The 17,214-nt window shown below is 41.5% G+C and overlaps 1 protein-coding gene across 3 annotated transcripts in view; it reads left to right on the top strand.

Annotated features, from left to right (window-relative positions):
• Positions 1-17,214, top strand: part of LOC126405691 (beta-galactosidase-1-like protein 2) — a 31,212-nt gene that overhangs the window by 7,797 nt on the left and 6,201 nt on the right. For all 3 annotated transcript variants that reach the window (XR_007571603.1, XR_007571602.1, XM_050069561.1), the window contains exons 7-16: positions 718-799; positions 1,576-1,640; positions 1,868-1,952; positions 8,476-8,619; positions 9,352-9,432; positions 11,405-11,511; positions 13,930-14,076; positions 14,599-14,670; positions 15,060-15,138; positions 15,282-15,369. Coding sequence is in view for 1 of the 3 variants with exons in the window: in XM_050069561.1 (XP_049925518.1) it covers positions 718-799; positions 1,576-1,640; positions 1,868-1,952; positions 8,476-8,619; positions 9,352-9,432; positions 11,405-11,511; positions 13,930-14,076; positions 14,599-14,670; positions 15,060-15,138; positions 15,282-15,369 (950 nt within the window). In the remaining 2 variants the exon portion in view is untranslated. The remainder of the gene's footprint in view (positions 1-717; positions 800-1,575; positions 1,641-1,867; positions 1,953-8,475; positions 8,620-9,351; positions 9,433-11,404; positions 11,512-13,929; positions 14,077-14,598; positions 14,671-15,059; positions 15,139-15,281; positions 15,370-17,214) is intronic.

Below are 17,214 nucleotides of genomic sequence, written 5' to 3'. Positions count from 1 at the left end.
ATCAACCATATGTGTTACAGCTTTGGAACTTTCACTTTGAAATTTGCTTTTCCATGGCATGGATGGCTACTGTCTGGCACCCTGATGCTTGGCTTAGTCAATTTGTGAAGCCACACATGAACTGTCACTTGCCAATTAGCTCAGTGAGATAGAAGTGTGGGTGTGGATTAGAGACTACCAAATAATTATGATCCAGGCAGTTTTGCAGAGAGACAAATGCTCTTTATCAACACTTTCCCTGTTATCCCTTGTCTCTTTTCCCTGTTTATTTGGCTTAGCTATCAGTCAATATGCAGAGTCTATCCAATAGCTACTTTTACATTTTAAAAAATGTTTCATCTTTGTCACCATGGATAATGTTTAGCTTTAAGCTAGATCAGGCCAGTTTGTTCATAATTGCTAGCAGTTAATGTTATTCTTACTTTCTTGTTCTTGAGTTTTTTCTTTCCTTTGTATGTAATGAGTCTGATCACTTCAGCCACTCATCCACAATTTGAAGGGTGTGCCATAATTATATAATGTAACTTCTATGTTGTGATATGCTTTGTTTTAGTGTGTGTATTGCTCAGAATTGCCTAATTTTGCCTAAAATTGCCCGGCCCCGACCATTGCTGCGCAGCAGCTCTAATTTACTTTGTTACCCCTGCTATTCTCCACTCACTCTTCTTTTCACTCCCTTCCAAAAAAATATAAAAATATCAACAATTATTTTTCCAGGCGTTACTGTCAAGGGGCATCACCGAGCTGCTGCTGACCTCAGACAACAGGGAAGGACTAAAGCGTGGAGGAGTGAAAGGAGGTATTGTCAAATGGGCTGACAGACAAACAAAACCGTGCATAGACACACACACACACACACACACACACACATGCACAGTACGATGGTTGGTGTGTTGTATTTTCACACAATGACAAGAGCTCTGAGCCAAAGGGTGGCCTGGTGTCAGGCAGCTGCAGTTCAGACCTACACACAAAGGATTCTGTGTTGCTGCAGAAAGTTGTTCTTTTTGCATGTACGCAGACACTGTGAAGCCCCAATAAAAAAATAATTTTCTTTGACAAATAAGCAAAGTTAACGCACACACAAAAGCAAACATTGTTTTAATGCCATAATAAGGTTGTTGTTAATTGAAATGAGCATTTCTGTTTTCATTATCACTGCAAACCATGCATTGTCATCATCATCATAATTACAAAGCAGGATCCTCCAGAGTATAATAAACCCTCCAGGGTACTTACATAAATACATATTTCTTAAACCTAATTTGCATGTTATAGGTGAACAGATGAAGTTTGATGCCTCGTTGGCTGATTCCTAATGCAGAAGCTTACATTATACCATTTTAATGCCTTTTAACTTTGTGATTTGAAGAAAAATGTTGCTTTATATTAAGTTCTAGGCGCGATGTGAAACTCTTAATGGTTCTCTATTGACAAGAGAAGAGGCATGTGAGGGTTTAAGTACAGCTCACAACAAATTGTATTCCATAAAGCTCTTTCTGTAGCATGTTTGGTATAGTTTGAACTGTTATTTTCTACATGTGTTAACATTATTCTACCTTTTTGTGTCTGAAGCACTAGAAACCATCAATTTCCAGAAACTGAACCCAAATGACATCAAGTATCTGGATGCAATACAAGTGAGTCTAATTTGTCAGTCCTTGCTCTTTCCAATATATACACTTTCCATGTGAAACTTTTTGGTTACCTATCTACCTTAAAAGTAAAAGTTAGTGGCCTAAGTATATCTTTAATCTCGAAAAGATTTTCTTCAATGTTTGCAAGTGCAGTCAGGTAGGTACTGAAAGAACCTGAAAGGTCATCTCGATGCATCTTTTGTTTAACTAACCATTTTCTCTCCCACTAGCCTCACAAGCCAAAGATGGTGATGGAGTACTGGTCTGGCTGGTTCGACATTTGGGGGGACCTTCATCATGTGTACACAGCTGACGGTAAGACTGACTCAATATGGGTAGGCAGGTTTTCTTTCGAAAGAGCTGTAGGATCCCTGATAAAACTAAGACAGGTGTTCAACTGAGAGTAAGACGGGATTTCTGCTGATGGATTCTTTGCTGAGGGTGAAACAGTTTCTCTCTGTACAGGAGGTCGATAATACTGGTTAATTTGAGACTGGGATAAGACAGGTTTTTTTGTTGCGAGCCAATTCAGAACCTCTGACAGTGGAACAGACTGTCGTGAGGGTAAGACAGAGTCTCAGTGCCTTAGGGTAAGAGGTTTAAGACAAACCCTTTTCGCTGAGAATAAAACAGTCTCTGTGCCGGGGGAAAGACAGGGTATGGACAAGCTCCCTGCTTTGGAGGTTGTGTAAGATAAATTCTCCAGACTGAGTGTAAGGACAGTGTCTCTAACACTGTGGTTCCTTCACAAAAAGGCACAGAGCCCACTCAGTGCAGCTGGGATGTACAGCTTAGCATATGGCCATTTCTTCCTTGTTTTGGGGCTTTGTCAGAGATTTATATACTTTTCATGCATGGTAGGTTGTGAGCCCGGTATCACAAACCAGAGCCCGTGTCCCATCCTCTCGACTTTGTCTCTGGGCCATATATTTGATGTTCACAGGCCAGATTTTCAAACACTTCTTTGTCCAGGATTGTTCAAAGATGTGCTCTGATGATTCTCACTGACTGTACTGAACCGAGGTGGAGGTGTTACTCTTTGTAGGAGTTACATTCATCTCATACCTTCGCACTTTCTCTATATCCACATATGTTGTGGTTGCACAGACACACGCAGATACACTCACTGTCTGCGTATCTTCTACAATATCTAACCATCTGCACCTGAACATAAGACATGACACAATATGTGAGACTTCTTCTTCTCAAAACATTTGCAGAGCAGATTTTTGGAACAATTTGAAATCTACACTGTTTACATTCGTGATTACTTGTGATCAGTCTTCTTCTTCTTGTTGGTGCATTGCTTCATTTCTTGGCTCCTCATTGCACCAACTGTTGAGTAGTGGATAGTGTGAAACCATTGGCAGGACTGTGAATCATGTCACCCACGGGCCGTGGTGGAAGAAGGATTCAGATCCTTTACTTGAGTAAGAGGAACAAAACAACAGTCTAGAAATCTTACTTATGATGCATATGTATTTTCAGCAAAGTGCACTTATGTGTCAAAGGTAGAAGCACTGAAGGCCAATTTTATAGTGGTACATTTATTGATATAGAAATATGAAACTTGATTTCACAGTTTATTTAAAACAAATAGATCTGCATTAAAAACAGGCTGGAATATTCTTTCCACATCCATCCATCCATCCATCCATCCATCCATCCATCCATCCATCTCATTTCATCTGCTTATCCGGGGGCCAGGTTGTCGGGGCAGCAGGCCAAGCAGAGCACCATAGACACCCTCTCCCCTGTGATGCTTACGAGCTCTTCCTAGGGGACTCTTACCACATGTTTTGTGAAAATAAGGGGCAAGGACTCAATTATTGACAAAATCATGTACTTTAATAACTTGATAAGAAGGAGATTGTGGTGAAAACAAATGCATTATGATTTAAAAGGTTATTATATGTTATGTATGAACAGGAATGGGAATGGAAAACCACTTCCAAATCATCTGATCCATCACAATTGTTTGTCTCCAAGCTTATTAACTCCTTTTATTGTTGCCTGCTCTACCCACTAAGCCACCGATGCCCCGCCGGCATTTATTTTTGACAGTTGCAAAACAATGACGTCAAACTCTGAATCTATGCTGCTGCTGCGAGAGTCATGGGAGGAGAGGATAAAAAAAATGGTCCAAAGTGTGGCTTCATTTCACAAAGAAAGATGCAAACAGTGCTGCTTGTAATATCTGTTAAATGAGTATTTCCAGTAGCTGAAAGGTGGAGGCAGGAGCAAAATGCTGAAAAATCTTTCTGTGCTACATTGGCTTAAATTCCAGGAATGTCATGTATCAGATACTCTATGCACACGTGCCGCTGCTTCCTAATTAAGGTGCACATTGTTTTGTTTTTTGTTTTTTACAGATGGTAAATATCCTGTTAGAGCCATGCAGGCAGAAATAACATTTTTTTTCTTTTGACTAAGAAAACCTGAATAAAAACTAAGACTACAAATATTCTGGTATTTCACCTACACTCTGTTCAGACAGATAAGTAGAATAAATGATGGCATTGCTATCAATGAAGTCTTATCAGTTCCATTCTCTATGTATAAAATATCTTCATTTTTTTTAAAAAATAATAAAAGTAAGTTGCTGGTAAATAAGTGTAGGGGAGTAAAAAATCCATCTAACGTTGTGGAGTAGAAGTATAAAACAGCATAGAATAGAAATACTCAAGTAAAGTACCACAAAATTGCTCAGTACAGAAAGTGTACTTTATAGCTTTCTACCACTCCCTGCATTTATGTGCATCCTTGTGCATGTGCTAGCATAACAGAGTGGTACTAGAGGTCAGAACCCTGACAGAGTACTTGTTTCTGCTGATGTCTGTGCGTGACCTACAACAGCAAATGAGACCATCGGTGTGAAGATAAGCTATTTCTATATAGTGTATATCCATACCTTTAGGAAACTGTGTCCGGGTCCACCGCAGGTTGCTTCCAGGACGAAGCGATTTACGGCACTCAGACGGCACACTTCATCTTACCTAACTGCTTACATTTAGTGACTCTTATAAATAGTCGCCATTCCTCCTCCTCAACCCAACGTCCGCGGGGAGTTAAAATAGCAGCAATCATCGGGTAAAAGTTCTGTGAAAGCACTGGACTCACCAACAGTCAGCCACGTCTCAGTCACACAGAGAAAATCCAGTCCTCGGGAAGTCAGGAAATCCTTCAGGATAAACGTTTTGTTCGCTAGCGATCTAGCATTTACCAGCCCAATCCTGGCAGGAGCCGGCGGGTCTACGGTGTTAGCTGTCTGGGGAGCCACACACAGAGGCCGCAGGTTGCGCAGATTCACCCCGCGCCAGCGGGGACGAGGAGAGCAGGGGCCGCAGGGCTGGAACATCTCATCCGGGCCGACGACAGGTACCAGCCAGGCGTTGACAGGGTCCAGCGAGTGCTGAGAAATAAAGAGGCGAGGCACCGCTCCATACTCAGTTCAAGAAGCCGTGGAAGTGCTCGCCAAACAGGCCTTCAGCCTTACCAGCCGACCACTGCGTTTACCCCGGCGGCAGTGGCGCTTATACGCTGGAGAGGTGGAGCTGGGGCAAAGTTTTCCCGTCTTGTTGTTTCATTCATCCCCAGAACAAACACATGCGCGAGCCAGGGAAGCGCTAGAGCTCATGGGAAATGTAGGCTTCATTCTGGCAAAACACTACCGCTTTTGTCCACAGGGCCGCTTTTGTCCACAGGGTCGCCAAAATCAACTCAAAATGAAAGTTCCTTGTAGGGGCTTTAATTTAAAATATCTTACAAATATGTAGTTTAGCTTACTTTGTGGGGACATTTCAGTAGGGCTGAAGTAGTGCTTGTTTCTATATTCAGTTAAGCTGTTGATTTTTTTTTTTTTTTATCAATCAGTTACCCTTTAAAATGTCCAAACAAAAGTGAAAATGGCCCTCCTGTAATCCCAGAGCCCAACGTGATCATCAGTCAGTAATCCATATTTAATTTGGAGTGATATAATACAGAGAAAAGCTTAATAAATAATAATCGGTTAATGGAATTTAATTCTCTGTTTATTGAATAATCAATTAATCCTCTAGTTGTTTGAGCTATGTGTCAAAAACACATACGCCATAAGATATTTAGGTCGGATCACCTTGTCCTGGCTGTTGTTATGGGCCTTAGAAGTATAAAGGGTGCCAGTACAATATTAATGTGAAAAAGCCAGCGGCAGATTCATTCAGTATGTACTCTCCAATATCTCCCACACACCAGATAACATGGTCCACATGCTGCTTTCAGGGCGGTTATATTTTTAGTATAATGCACAGTCCTGGCATACATTATAGCACCTGTTTCACAATTGTAAAGATTAATGGAAGCTACACACTCTGCTATCACCGACTTGAGTGCTCTCAGAAACATCTTATTTCAAACACACAGTGCAGAGCCTCAAGCTTCCTTTTTACTCTCTGTCGTTCCCAGCAGCCATCCACATCTTAACAAAAAATGTCCTGAAAATGAAAGGCTTCCTTATATATTTTCTCCTCAGTGAGAAAAAGGAAAAGAAAAAGACCCTCACCACGCAGAAAGTGTCACAGCTATGAAATGAACATTGGGATATTCAGAGGGGATTCGTGTCCTTGACAGTTCAGTGCTCTGCACACTGCAACACACCCAGCAGTTGGCTGCAGCTAGTGCCCCCGCCATGAAACCAACCGAGTCGGCTCTGTCACTCACCCTGCTCAATTGTTATTCACCAAGGCTCATGCCCTTGATTCAAATCATTAAAGTCAGTCCAATTTGACTACTAAAGTCCAATTTGAATACTTAATTACTTTCTCTGCTATGTTCGCTGCAAAAATGTAGGTAGCTAATTTGTGCAGGGAGGTAGGCAATTTTTTATGGGTGTGAGCATTGCCCTGTAATGAATTATTCTAACCTGTAATAAGATGTGTGGCTGAGGTCCGTCTGTGTTTCAATTGAAGTGGAATTGAGGGCAATAGGATTATTGAAATGGTGGCTTGTTAAAGCTGATGTCAAATTGATTTTTTTTTTTTTTTCATTTTTGTTAAACTAATGGGTCTACAGGCCCAGTAACACCAAACCGACCAGAGAACTAGTGGCGACTGAGGCCCCCTGCTGCGTCACCTGACGTTGCCGTATCTTGGCCAAAAATTTTCACATGAACACACCGCAAAGACTTTAGCCAACAGCTAACTAGCACGTATGATCTGGGCCTGCGTGAGAGGAAATAACTCTTCACAACAGCAGATGGCGTTCGTCTGAAATCGTCTTTCAAAAAGGGAGACCGTCTTGACACTAGTTAGCCAGTTAGCACATTAGCAAAACAGTCCAATGCTGAAAGAACAGAGCATCTTTACTGTGAACCAGTGAACAATACCACAAACCATCACCAAATGTTTCTGCTAAAGAGCTCAGTCTCTAAAGAAAAATAATCTTACTGTATGTAACAAGTTTATTTTGATCTCACACCCTCTTGACTTTAGTTTTTGTTTACTCTCCTCACTTCTGTTTTTCTTCTCATGCGCTGAGCTAAACTGCCATTCAGAGTGATTTCATGCACTGATGGGCTTCGCCATCGCCAATGGCGGTGTTGACACTGATTCAACATGCTGAATCTGCCACTAAAAAGCCAACAGGGACCGTAAGGGGTAACCGTGCAATGTGTGCTGCGCTGTTAGGGCGACAGACGCTGACAGATAGCCCAACATTGGCATCAAGGTGATCGTGAGGATTGCAGATTGCAACCAACTGAAACTTCTCCAGGTTAGAATTCCTTCAGTATTCATTGTTTAAGAGGTTTTTACCAGGAGGTCTCCTCCTCTCCAAAACAAATAAATCAGGTGATTAAAACTAGAGATGTACCGATACCACTTTTTCCTTCCCGATACCCATTCCAATCCCTGAACCTTAGGTATCTGCTGATACCGAGTACCGATCCGATACCAGCGGGTAAAAATAAAATGGATGGGATATGAATTGTTTTATGTCTCAACTCCTAAAACTCTATGTAAAATATTAAGAAATAAATACATAATAGTAGAATGAATGCCATAAAACTTTTTTTTAATTATTATTATCCAGTGTTGACACAGATCAAGACACAGGTTAAAGTGCAGCCACACAATTTGGTAAAAAAGACATTTTAAAGGCTACAGTAGAATGCTTTTTAAACTCCGTTTCTGTTTCGTTTGCCTGTAATGTGCTTATGCGTAATGACGTGAGGCATTACGTGGTATCGGATTGGTCATAGGCTGTACTCGCTGATACCCGATACCGCATTTTAGGCAGTATCGGAGGCATTTCTGATACTGGTATCGGTATCGGTACAACTCTAATTAAAACCAGTAAAAACACTGAATAAAGCAATGTTATGTTACAAATCAGAGTTTCTCCTACGCTTTTTGGCACCTCGCAGACAGGAAGCTCACCCAGCACCTGTTAATGTGTGCTTAGTCATTTTCTCTGGTAACTTAATGTGTGCTTACCCTATTTCTGATCTAGGTGTTACGGAGGTTTTTACTGGGAGTTGAATTATCCTCTGGGGTCTGTTCTTCTCCAAACAAATGAGCCTGGTCATTAAAACCAGTAAAAACACTGAATAAAGCAGTTTCACCCTAAAAAAAAAAATCTGTGTTTTTCTGATGGTCTCATCGTGAACCAAAATATGCTTCTTTAATTAGGTGATCATGCGCCAAAGAAAACAAATTTATTATATTCCATTTTTGCCAATATATTCCCCTAAATCATACAGACTGGACCTTTAATGTTTATGGGCATTTATTATTCTCTGATTTATTTACTGTAATTAAGAGTGTAATTAAGATACATTATAGACTTTTTTTTTCTTTGACAGACATGATACCTGTGGTCAGAGAGATCCTTAAACAGGACATGTCCATCAACCTCTACATGTTCCACGGAGGGACAAATTTTGGCTTCATGAGCGGAGCGTTTGCAGTTGGAATGCCGGCACCGAGACCTATGGTGACAAGCTACGGTATGTGTAATGAACCTGTTTCTGACCAGAATTATGTGACTTTTAAATGATCAAAATTCCCCTTGAGTTGGGAAAAATATCATAAAGGGTTAATTAGTCAGGGTTGAACTAGTATCCACAAAGCTTGTAAAATATATTTGACTCAGGAGTGCACATAATCATCAAACATAACCTTCTTAAAATACAGCCAGTAAGTATCTGCTTGAAAAACGTGAACAGGAGGGAGATTAAAACATGATTAGGGTATTAAAAATATCTGTAGATGGCGCTGTCCCTACTCCTGAGCCTCTGACCTTCAACTGTTTGAAAATTTGAATATGCAGTACGCATTAATGAATTCATTACCTAATAAAATGCACGGGAAATGTAAATGAAAGATGGTACAATGGGTTTTATATCCTCCTCTAGGGTACTTAACATTGTAATGACCTCGTTCTTGAGAAAAAGAGGAGAATTCTGAAAAACCTCTCCACAGCAGGGAGGACCACCTCTGACCTTGAGCCGTCGTTATACCTGTGTTTACTCCTCTGAATACCTTTTACCTTTTTTTTTTTTTTCCCCCTCAAAAAAAGACTCAGTTTTCTGTCAAGATAACCCAAAATGTGTCTCGGCCCGCTGCTGTCTCAAGATGTTTGATAGGGGAGCACAGTGAAAGCATCTGCCACGGTAAGAGGCATCCCTGCCTCTCTCCGGCTCCCGAGCCTGCTGTTCTGATAGCGCATTATCTTTCAGATTACGATGCTCCATTATCCGAGGCTGGGGATTACACCACCAAGTACCATCTTCTGAGGAATTTATTCAGCCACTACCACAGTGAGTGTCGTGTGTTGTTGCTGAGTCGGGCCCCACATCTTCTGTCTCTCTTTCTCTCCCGTTCCTTTCATCTCCCCACTTAAGTTAATTCTCCTTGTAGAACCTGCTCTCTGTTGGCTAAAGTAGGATAACTTTGCATATGATTACAAGCATGGATTAGATATGGTTTTGTGTGTGTGTTTGTGGATGTGTTTGAGATCTCTGCCCAAGTCAGAGACCCCCAATTACTGCCCGTTGTGAAAATTACATACCAGGCTTTGTATCATGTTTATTGCTTATGCAGCTTTCTCTATTTGTAAAACAAGCGTTTGTGGTCGGGGGCAGAAGTCTCAAGTGTTTTGTGGCCAGGACTGAAAATGTAGCTTTTGGCAATCTGGGACTGAATCCAGCACAACAAGTTAAGTAATAATTTGCCCAGAGTTGTGGTGATTGAAGATAGTTTGAAAGGCTGCCTGTGCGTGATTCATCCTTATGTTCTGTAGTCTGCTGAACAATGAGCAGTGGCCTAGATATGGGAGTGAGTCTGAGAAGGCTTTCTGTTCTGCTCTGCAACTACAAACACATGACCTTGTTCTTTAATTAGCTCCTTTTGATATTTTATTATTGTTTAGACGTCATCGTGTCAGTCACTCTTTGCCCTGTGGTTTTGTTTTTTGCACAGCCTCGTATGGATTCAGGCTGATCTGTCAAAAGTCTAATTTGATCTTTGACAGCAACATTGCTCTTAAGATAGACCTGTGACATACACGCTTTGTGGTTTGTCTTATAATTACCAAGCTGTCAAAAATTGCAAAAATACAGTGTATAATCTAGAAAAGGATAGACTACTGCCTGTGCGCATGCATCAGTCAGCTCACTCTTAATGGCTCCAGTTTATTTAAAGTTTTCATGCTCCTGAGGAGAAAGTCAAATGTCAGATTTAAACATATTTGAACCCTACCAGTTTCTCCCCCCAGCAACACATCGCCACAGCCTCCTCTGCACAACATTACATGAATAATTTGGGATAATACAGGCTTTGTTGTGGAAAAAATTCCAATCTGTCACAAAAAAATTTCAACGTGCACTCTTAGTTTTGACACACTATATACACTAACAAAGGCACTGGCTTGTAAGCGCTGTAGAGAGCCATTTAGAAGGAAGTGTTGGCCGTTATCCTCGAAGCCTTCCTTAAGTGATCCAGCTGTTACCACTTGGTGATAAGGAAACGCTGTCAAGCCTTTTCCAGAGGGAGTGCTGGTGGCTCTGCATGCTTTAACACCTTTAAAAGCAGTGAGAGGGCATGGGCGACCACTGTTAATTGTTGTAAAGAGACTGTTTTGCAACAGGGAGCACAAACTGGATGCCGCCGGGGAGGGAAAATGGCTCACCCAAGGAGCATTTAAAGCTGTTTCCAAGGGACAGGTCACTTTTATGTTTGGTATTGAGTGATTCTTAGGCTTCAGAGTATGAAGACTGAAGGAAGTCTACAGCTCTTTAGTGGCCCAGAAAAAGGTCCAGTCACTTTTTTTTGTGTGTTTTAGTGAATTGTTTTGCTGCTGGTTAATCTTCACAGTCCTGGCATCAGCTTTACACAGATCATTGTCTTAGTTTGCTTATAGGCTTAACATGGTTTACAATGTAAATTTACAAAGCAGCCCTCCTCTGTCTTCCTGTCTTCCTTTTCCTTTCTCATAGATATGATATGTAGATGTACAAGTTTTTACCTTGGCAAGAGATTTCTTTAAAGATCAGGGAAATCCATCTTTAACTCCCTTCTCTGACCAAATTTACATATGTTAAGGGATGTACAGTATCTATGTATACATGTGGGCAGTCTATACATTATTTACAAATTCCCTTAGAAGGTTAGCTTGGACTTGTTTGCATCCTCTGAGGTAAATAAAGAGTAAAGGAAATGAAAATAAATTCATATACAGACAGACAGACAGACAGACAGACCGCATCCTCATTTTTCCTCCTTGTTTTCCAGCGCAGCCTCTCCCTGAACTGCCCTCTCATCAGGAGAGGAGAGCGTACCAGCCTGTTGTCATCCAGCAGCACCTGTCTCTGTGGGACAGCCTGCATTTCACTGACAAGGTAAGCTACAGAAGCGCAGTGAGTGCCAAAATTGGAGGCACGGAAATAATAAACATCATCCGTGTAGCGCTGCTCAAAACAGAGTCTGAAGGTTGTTGACAGACAACCGCAATATATTAAATATTTAATGCATTAGTGCGAAACAAAAGCCAATCAAATAAACTCAAAGAGAACTTGCTGTTAATTATGTGGGTGTGCAGCCTGTTGTGGTCTGTGTGCTCTTCTTGAAAAATGTATTCCCACTGCTGAGAGAGCCGTGCATAGCGCATGAGATTCTCAAGAGTGATTCCCTAAGACTGTACTTGCCTGAGGACAGGTGTATATGCAGTACCAACACTTACAGTAGCTCTCATTACATCTGCAAGAGTTTCTGCTTGCCTTGATTATGACATATTGCATTTGCCAACTACCTGTTACCAGTAGTTATTATAATTTGGTAGCTTTGCTAGCCATATTTTACAGTCAGCAGACAATAATAACAACACAGATAATCACAGTAATCTCCTGCACTCTTGTACCTGTTGGCATTGTTCTTCAGCTTTATCTGTCACCATTTTTTACACACACTCATGCAATACTGCCACAATGAAGACCTGTCGTCACGCTAGCTTTGCTGTGTTACACAGAACCAAACAACGCCGGCATAATGCCACCCCCGTGTGTGATTTCAGATAGCATCAGGCGCTCTGGAAGCAAAAGAGGCATGTCAGGCATGATGTGTAACACGACAACCTCAACCTGTAGTGTGACATACAACGCATGTGTCGGGCAGCGCTTTACAAACAATAACAATTTCATAACATGGCAGTAACAATCATGTACCATCCCTGATCTCGTTCTCTGCTCAAAGGGTAAGGAGCTGCTGCAACTCATTGTCTCTCCAATTCTTTGAATCAGCTGTTTACTGCTGCCAGCGGTGGGTTGCATAAATTACACTTTGTAAAACATGGCACACTTGTATTGTGCTGCCGGCTCAACATTTTTTACACAGAAGTTGATTTGGCTCTTTTACTACCTCCGTTGTCGGCGTAAAGGTCGAGCAACTCTGTCCCCCCATTCCGTGTTAGTACCTTTCATACAGGAAGGCGAGGTGGAATAACAGACCTCGAACAGGCCTTTTGTGTCCATAACCTCAAGCAAATCTCTATTTTAGCACCATATCTCTATGAAGTTGTGCTGGTTTTGAACAGTATGCTCTGAAAAAACATTACCATATGTGAGGTAACCTACGACGCCCTCTGCACATCTTCCAGGGTGACATTTGGTCTATACAATTTATGACAAATCATAAGATATACAGTAGAATATGTTCCTCTAATACATAAACCAAACCCCCTACAGACGTATTTTATTTCTTGATTATAAAGAAAATACAAGAATCTAATTTGAAGCAGTGAAAATCACAAATTAGGGCACAGATGTTTCTGTGGTAATCTGAAAGTGAGTGAAGTGAGCTTGCAGCCATGCTCCACCACCAGCTTAAGCTCATAGACCTATCAAGAGAGGTCTGCGAAGGGAAGTAAATGAGTAACACTCCTCCCTTAATGAACAACTGCTGATGAGGTTCCTCTGAGCAAGACAGTCTCTCCTAACTGCACTAGCGGCCTGCTCAGGGACCGGCAGTAACCCTCTGTGTGCAGCTTTATGACTGTAAAGCAGGTTGTTGTTGTGGAAATAAAACATGAACACAACCGAAAACCTCTCCTTGCCAAGAGATGGGTTTCAAAACTGGTTTGGAGGGTGTCATCATGTCTGTTTGCTTTCATGTCCAGCAGTCTAGTTTAGCCATTTACACCATGCTCTTCAGGGGCATTTATATTCAAACCAGATGTAGCACGTCTGGCGGTCGCTTACAACATTAATTATTCACTCCCCGTCGCAATAATTTGCTTCCCTCTGAGACGACAATTACTTTGCCCCTGACCAGCCGCACGGCCTCGTTTCAAAAAGAGCGTTTGCTCTTCAGAGACTTCAGAGAGACTGAGTGGGATGTCTGAGTTTGATATTGTATCTGTGTGTTTGGAGGTACGTGGTTAATCGTGTCACAGCAGTGAGTGTTTATTGTCTCGTGAAGAGTGCATAATGCACCTCCCAAGGGTATGCAAAAAGAATGCTGCTGAATAAAAGAAGTGCTCTGAACGCCAGACAGGGAAGCTTCATTAGGTTTGATAAATCATCACTTTGGGTGAAGCCATCTTGCGAGTGGGAGATTGTGCATTGCGAATCATAGAAACCCATTTGCATTGAGAGTGGTTTTGAGATTGTGTGTTCACTTTAAATACAGCAAGCTTCATGTCGCCATTTCAGATAAGGGTCTTTAAATATATGAATTCCTGCATCACATTTTAACACCTGATTTCAAAGGTACATTATATGAACACCAAACCTTGTGTGTATCTCCATTGCATATTTGTTTAGCCACTGAAGGCAGAGAGGCCGGTGAACATGGAGAACCTCCACGTCAACAATAACAACGGCCAGTCTTACGGCTACACGCTGTACGAGACCGCCATCACCAGCCAAGGAACCCTCAACTCGAAGAACAACGTCAGAGACAGAGCACTGGTAAAGACAGAAAGACAGACGCGCACACAATGCACCCGCAATCACACATTTACACTTTCCTTTGTGAGAATGTTTGCATGTAGAAAACTGTGATCTGTTAGAAATCGCACCCCTGATCAGTGTACTTGTGGAGTACAATTAACAAGCTCAGGCTGCAAACAGTTGCTCTGGCGTTAATGTCAGACAGTCAGAAGAGCCTGGAGTTCTCAAAAGTTGGTTTCCAAAAACTTCAGTGAAACACTGAATGAAATGTGAAGTGAAATACATGAATGCTTCATGTCGAGGGCAGGTGGTATCTTTATTTCATGATGGATTACTCCACACATATACTGCATCATTCTACATCATTCTGACGCAGTGTGTGTTGTGCTAGGGACAAGTTTGGTGCCCCGGCTGAGCCCTTGTGCCCCTTTTATCTTGATGTATGGCCACATCAGCAACACAGAAAGTTAGAGCGGTTTCTCATGTGGGGTATTTTCATTTTTCAAAATATTTGCTTTCCATTTCATGTTTCCTTCCTAGGTTTTTGTGGACAAACATTTTGTGGGTGTTCTGGATTATAAGACTCAAGAACTTCCACTCCCTGATGGGAAGGTACCTTGTGTGTGTGTGTGTGTGTGTGTGTGTCCTTCCTTATGTAGTTAAGACCTCGTCTGCTGTTAGCTACTTTCAAAAGCATATAGTTGTTAATATTTAACAACGTGTGAAAGCTTTGGGGAATGCTGATAGATGTTTTTTGGCAGCAAGGTCCCGGTATTAAGCCAACAGCAAACCTTCAAACGACTGTTTATCTTAACAAATTTGAAAAGTCAACTTCAACCTTGCAGAAAAGTGCAGACTCACATCGGCCTTGATCAATTACCAAAGCCAGACCAGCTGAAAGCAATTTTTGCCTCCTTTGTTACTTTGTAAATTCTTTCCACTGAGGAATACTGCTGTATTTCACTAATGCCTCTTGTGTTTTCTGTATTTTTTAACTGAAGGGAAAAAGAACTCTAAGTTTGTTGGTGGAGAACTGTGGAAGAGTGAATTATGGGAAAACGCTGGACCAGCAGCACAAAGGTACACGCTGTTCTGTTAACTGACGGTTCTGTAGATGATCTCGCCGCATGACCTTTTTCATCATATACCTTGAAGGAAAGTGATTAACAGTGTTTTAAGATTCATTAGAAAAAAAAATCACAGCAGTGTTGACTCACCTTCAGGTCTTGTTGGAGATATCGAGCTTAACAAGCGCCCCCTCCGCGACTTCATTATGCGCAGTCTGGATATGAAGCCAGGCTTTGTAAACAGGTTTGTGTCTTTCAATTATTACCCAGTTTCCCTCCGTGTTTGTGTTTCTCTGTCAGTACACTTGCCTGCTCCTGATTCAATCCAGCTGATTATCTCCTTGCTTAACACAATTAGAATGGGAACATGATGGTAAAATGCAGAAATCAAAACACAGCCTTCCAATTTGGCGTCTCATGTTAAACATGTTAATTTATAAGCATTACAGCAGGTAGATTACTCAGCTGGAGTCAGTTAAGATCTGTATTGTTATCCATGTTCAAGAGGCTCAACATGATGAGGAACTTTATACTTTTTTGTTGCTAAAATTAAAGTGGGAAGATGAATTTGGTGTTTACTTTTTTCACATTAAAGGGTGATAACACATGGTGTTCATAACACACAGTACTAGCAGAACAGATTGTTTTGGTGTGAGTTGCCGCGTGTTGGAGATATCATATATAATGGAACTAGATGGCACTTGGCTTGTGGTATTAAAGCGCCAGAAAAAATACCCAACAGCATTGTCTCCTTCCAGAAGTCTTGATCTGGCTACTCAAGATAATCCACAGACCTTGTTGTAAGTGTCACCTGCACTGAACTATGCCCAACAACTGAAGGAAGTGTGCATCTACTGCTAGCTCACCTGGCACCGTGTGAGCTAGCTAACGTTAGAGCTCAGACGAGGAAGAGGTTATTAAAGGAGAACTAATGTTTTTTCAACCTGAACCCTATTTTCCGATCTACTTTTGTCTAAATGAGTGATAGGATGTTCAATATTTGTCATTTCTCCAGTACGAAGCTCGGGCTGACCTGCCTGCAGCCCGTGAGCGCGCGCTATATTAAATAATAGGGCACTCAGACAGCGTCAAACAACCTCAAAATACGTCAACTAAAAGTGCATTTTTTTCACACAGACAGGCTCGGATTGTTAGTATAATTATCCGACAACATAACGGAAAGGAGAAATGAGCATCTGTGTTTATCTTTAGCTGGATTCGGACATGTTCCTCTGCCTGTTGCAATTTTAATATATGTGCTACTGAAGTAACACTGCTCCCTCTCTCTCCTCATCTGCTCTTTAATTTCAATGAGCTCTGCATCCGTGTACTCCGTGTTCAAATAAATACGGGCGGTCATCAAATTCAAATGGCTCATCCAGATCCAGTTGGTCAAAATCGGGTAAAAAATCAGCCATGACTACTCCGAACAGAGTAACTCCTCGCGTTTGGTAAGGTCACTCCAGCAGTAACTTCCTGCAACAACTCAAATGTCGCGAGACGTAAGATTTCAGAGCCAGACTTTCACTCTCTGAGTGAGTGTTTTGACTTGCCACAACAAACATGTCCGAATTTTTACCTGATTTTGACCATCTGGATCTGGGTGGACTGTATTTATTTGAACACAGAGTACACGGGTGTAAACGGACGCAGAGCTCATTGAAACTGAAGAGCGGACGAGGAGAGAGAGGGAGCAGCAACAGGTAGAGGAACATGTCTGAATCCAGCTAAAGGTAAACACAGACGTTCATTTCTCCTTTCCGTTATGTTGTCGGATAATTATACTAACAATCCGAGCCTATCTGTGTGAAAAAAATGCAATTTTCGTGGACGTATTTTGACGTTGTTTGACGCTGTCTGAGTGTCACTCATTTAGACAAAAGTAGATTGGAAAATAGAGCCCAGGTTGAAAAAAACATTAGTTCCCCTTTAATGTTTACATCTAGTGCTTTCACAAGCATGAGCATCAATAGGAGATGCACACTTCCTTCTGCGTAGTGATACAGATTTACATTTGGACAGGTTTGCTGGATGCCAAAGGCTGTTTTAGATGCAAAATGTAATTTGCAAATTTGCAAACATGGGGGGA

Source organism: Epinephelus moara, chromosome 2 (genome assembly GCF_006386435.1).
Source record: "Epinephelus moara isolate mb chromosome 2, YSFRI_EMoa_1.0, whole genome shotgun sequence".
Classification (NCBI taxonomy): Eukaryota; Metazoa; Chordata; class Actinopteri; order Perciformes; family Serranidae; genus Epinephelus; species Epinephelus moara.
The sequence above is the reverse complement of the archived record's forward strand: the minus strand, read 5'-3'. Positions and strand labels throughout refer to the sequence as shown.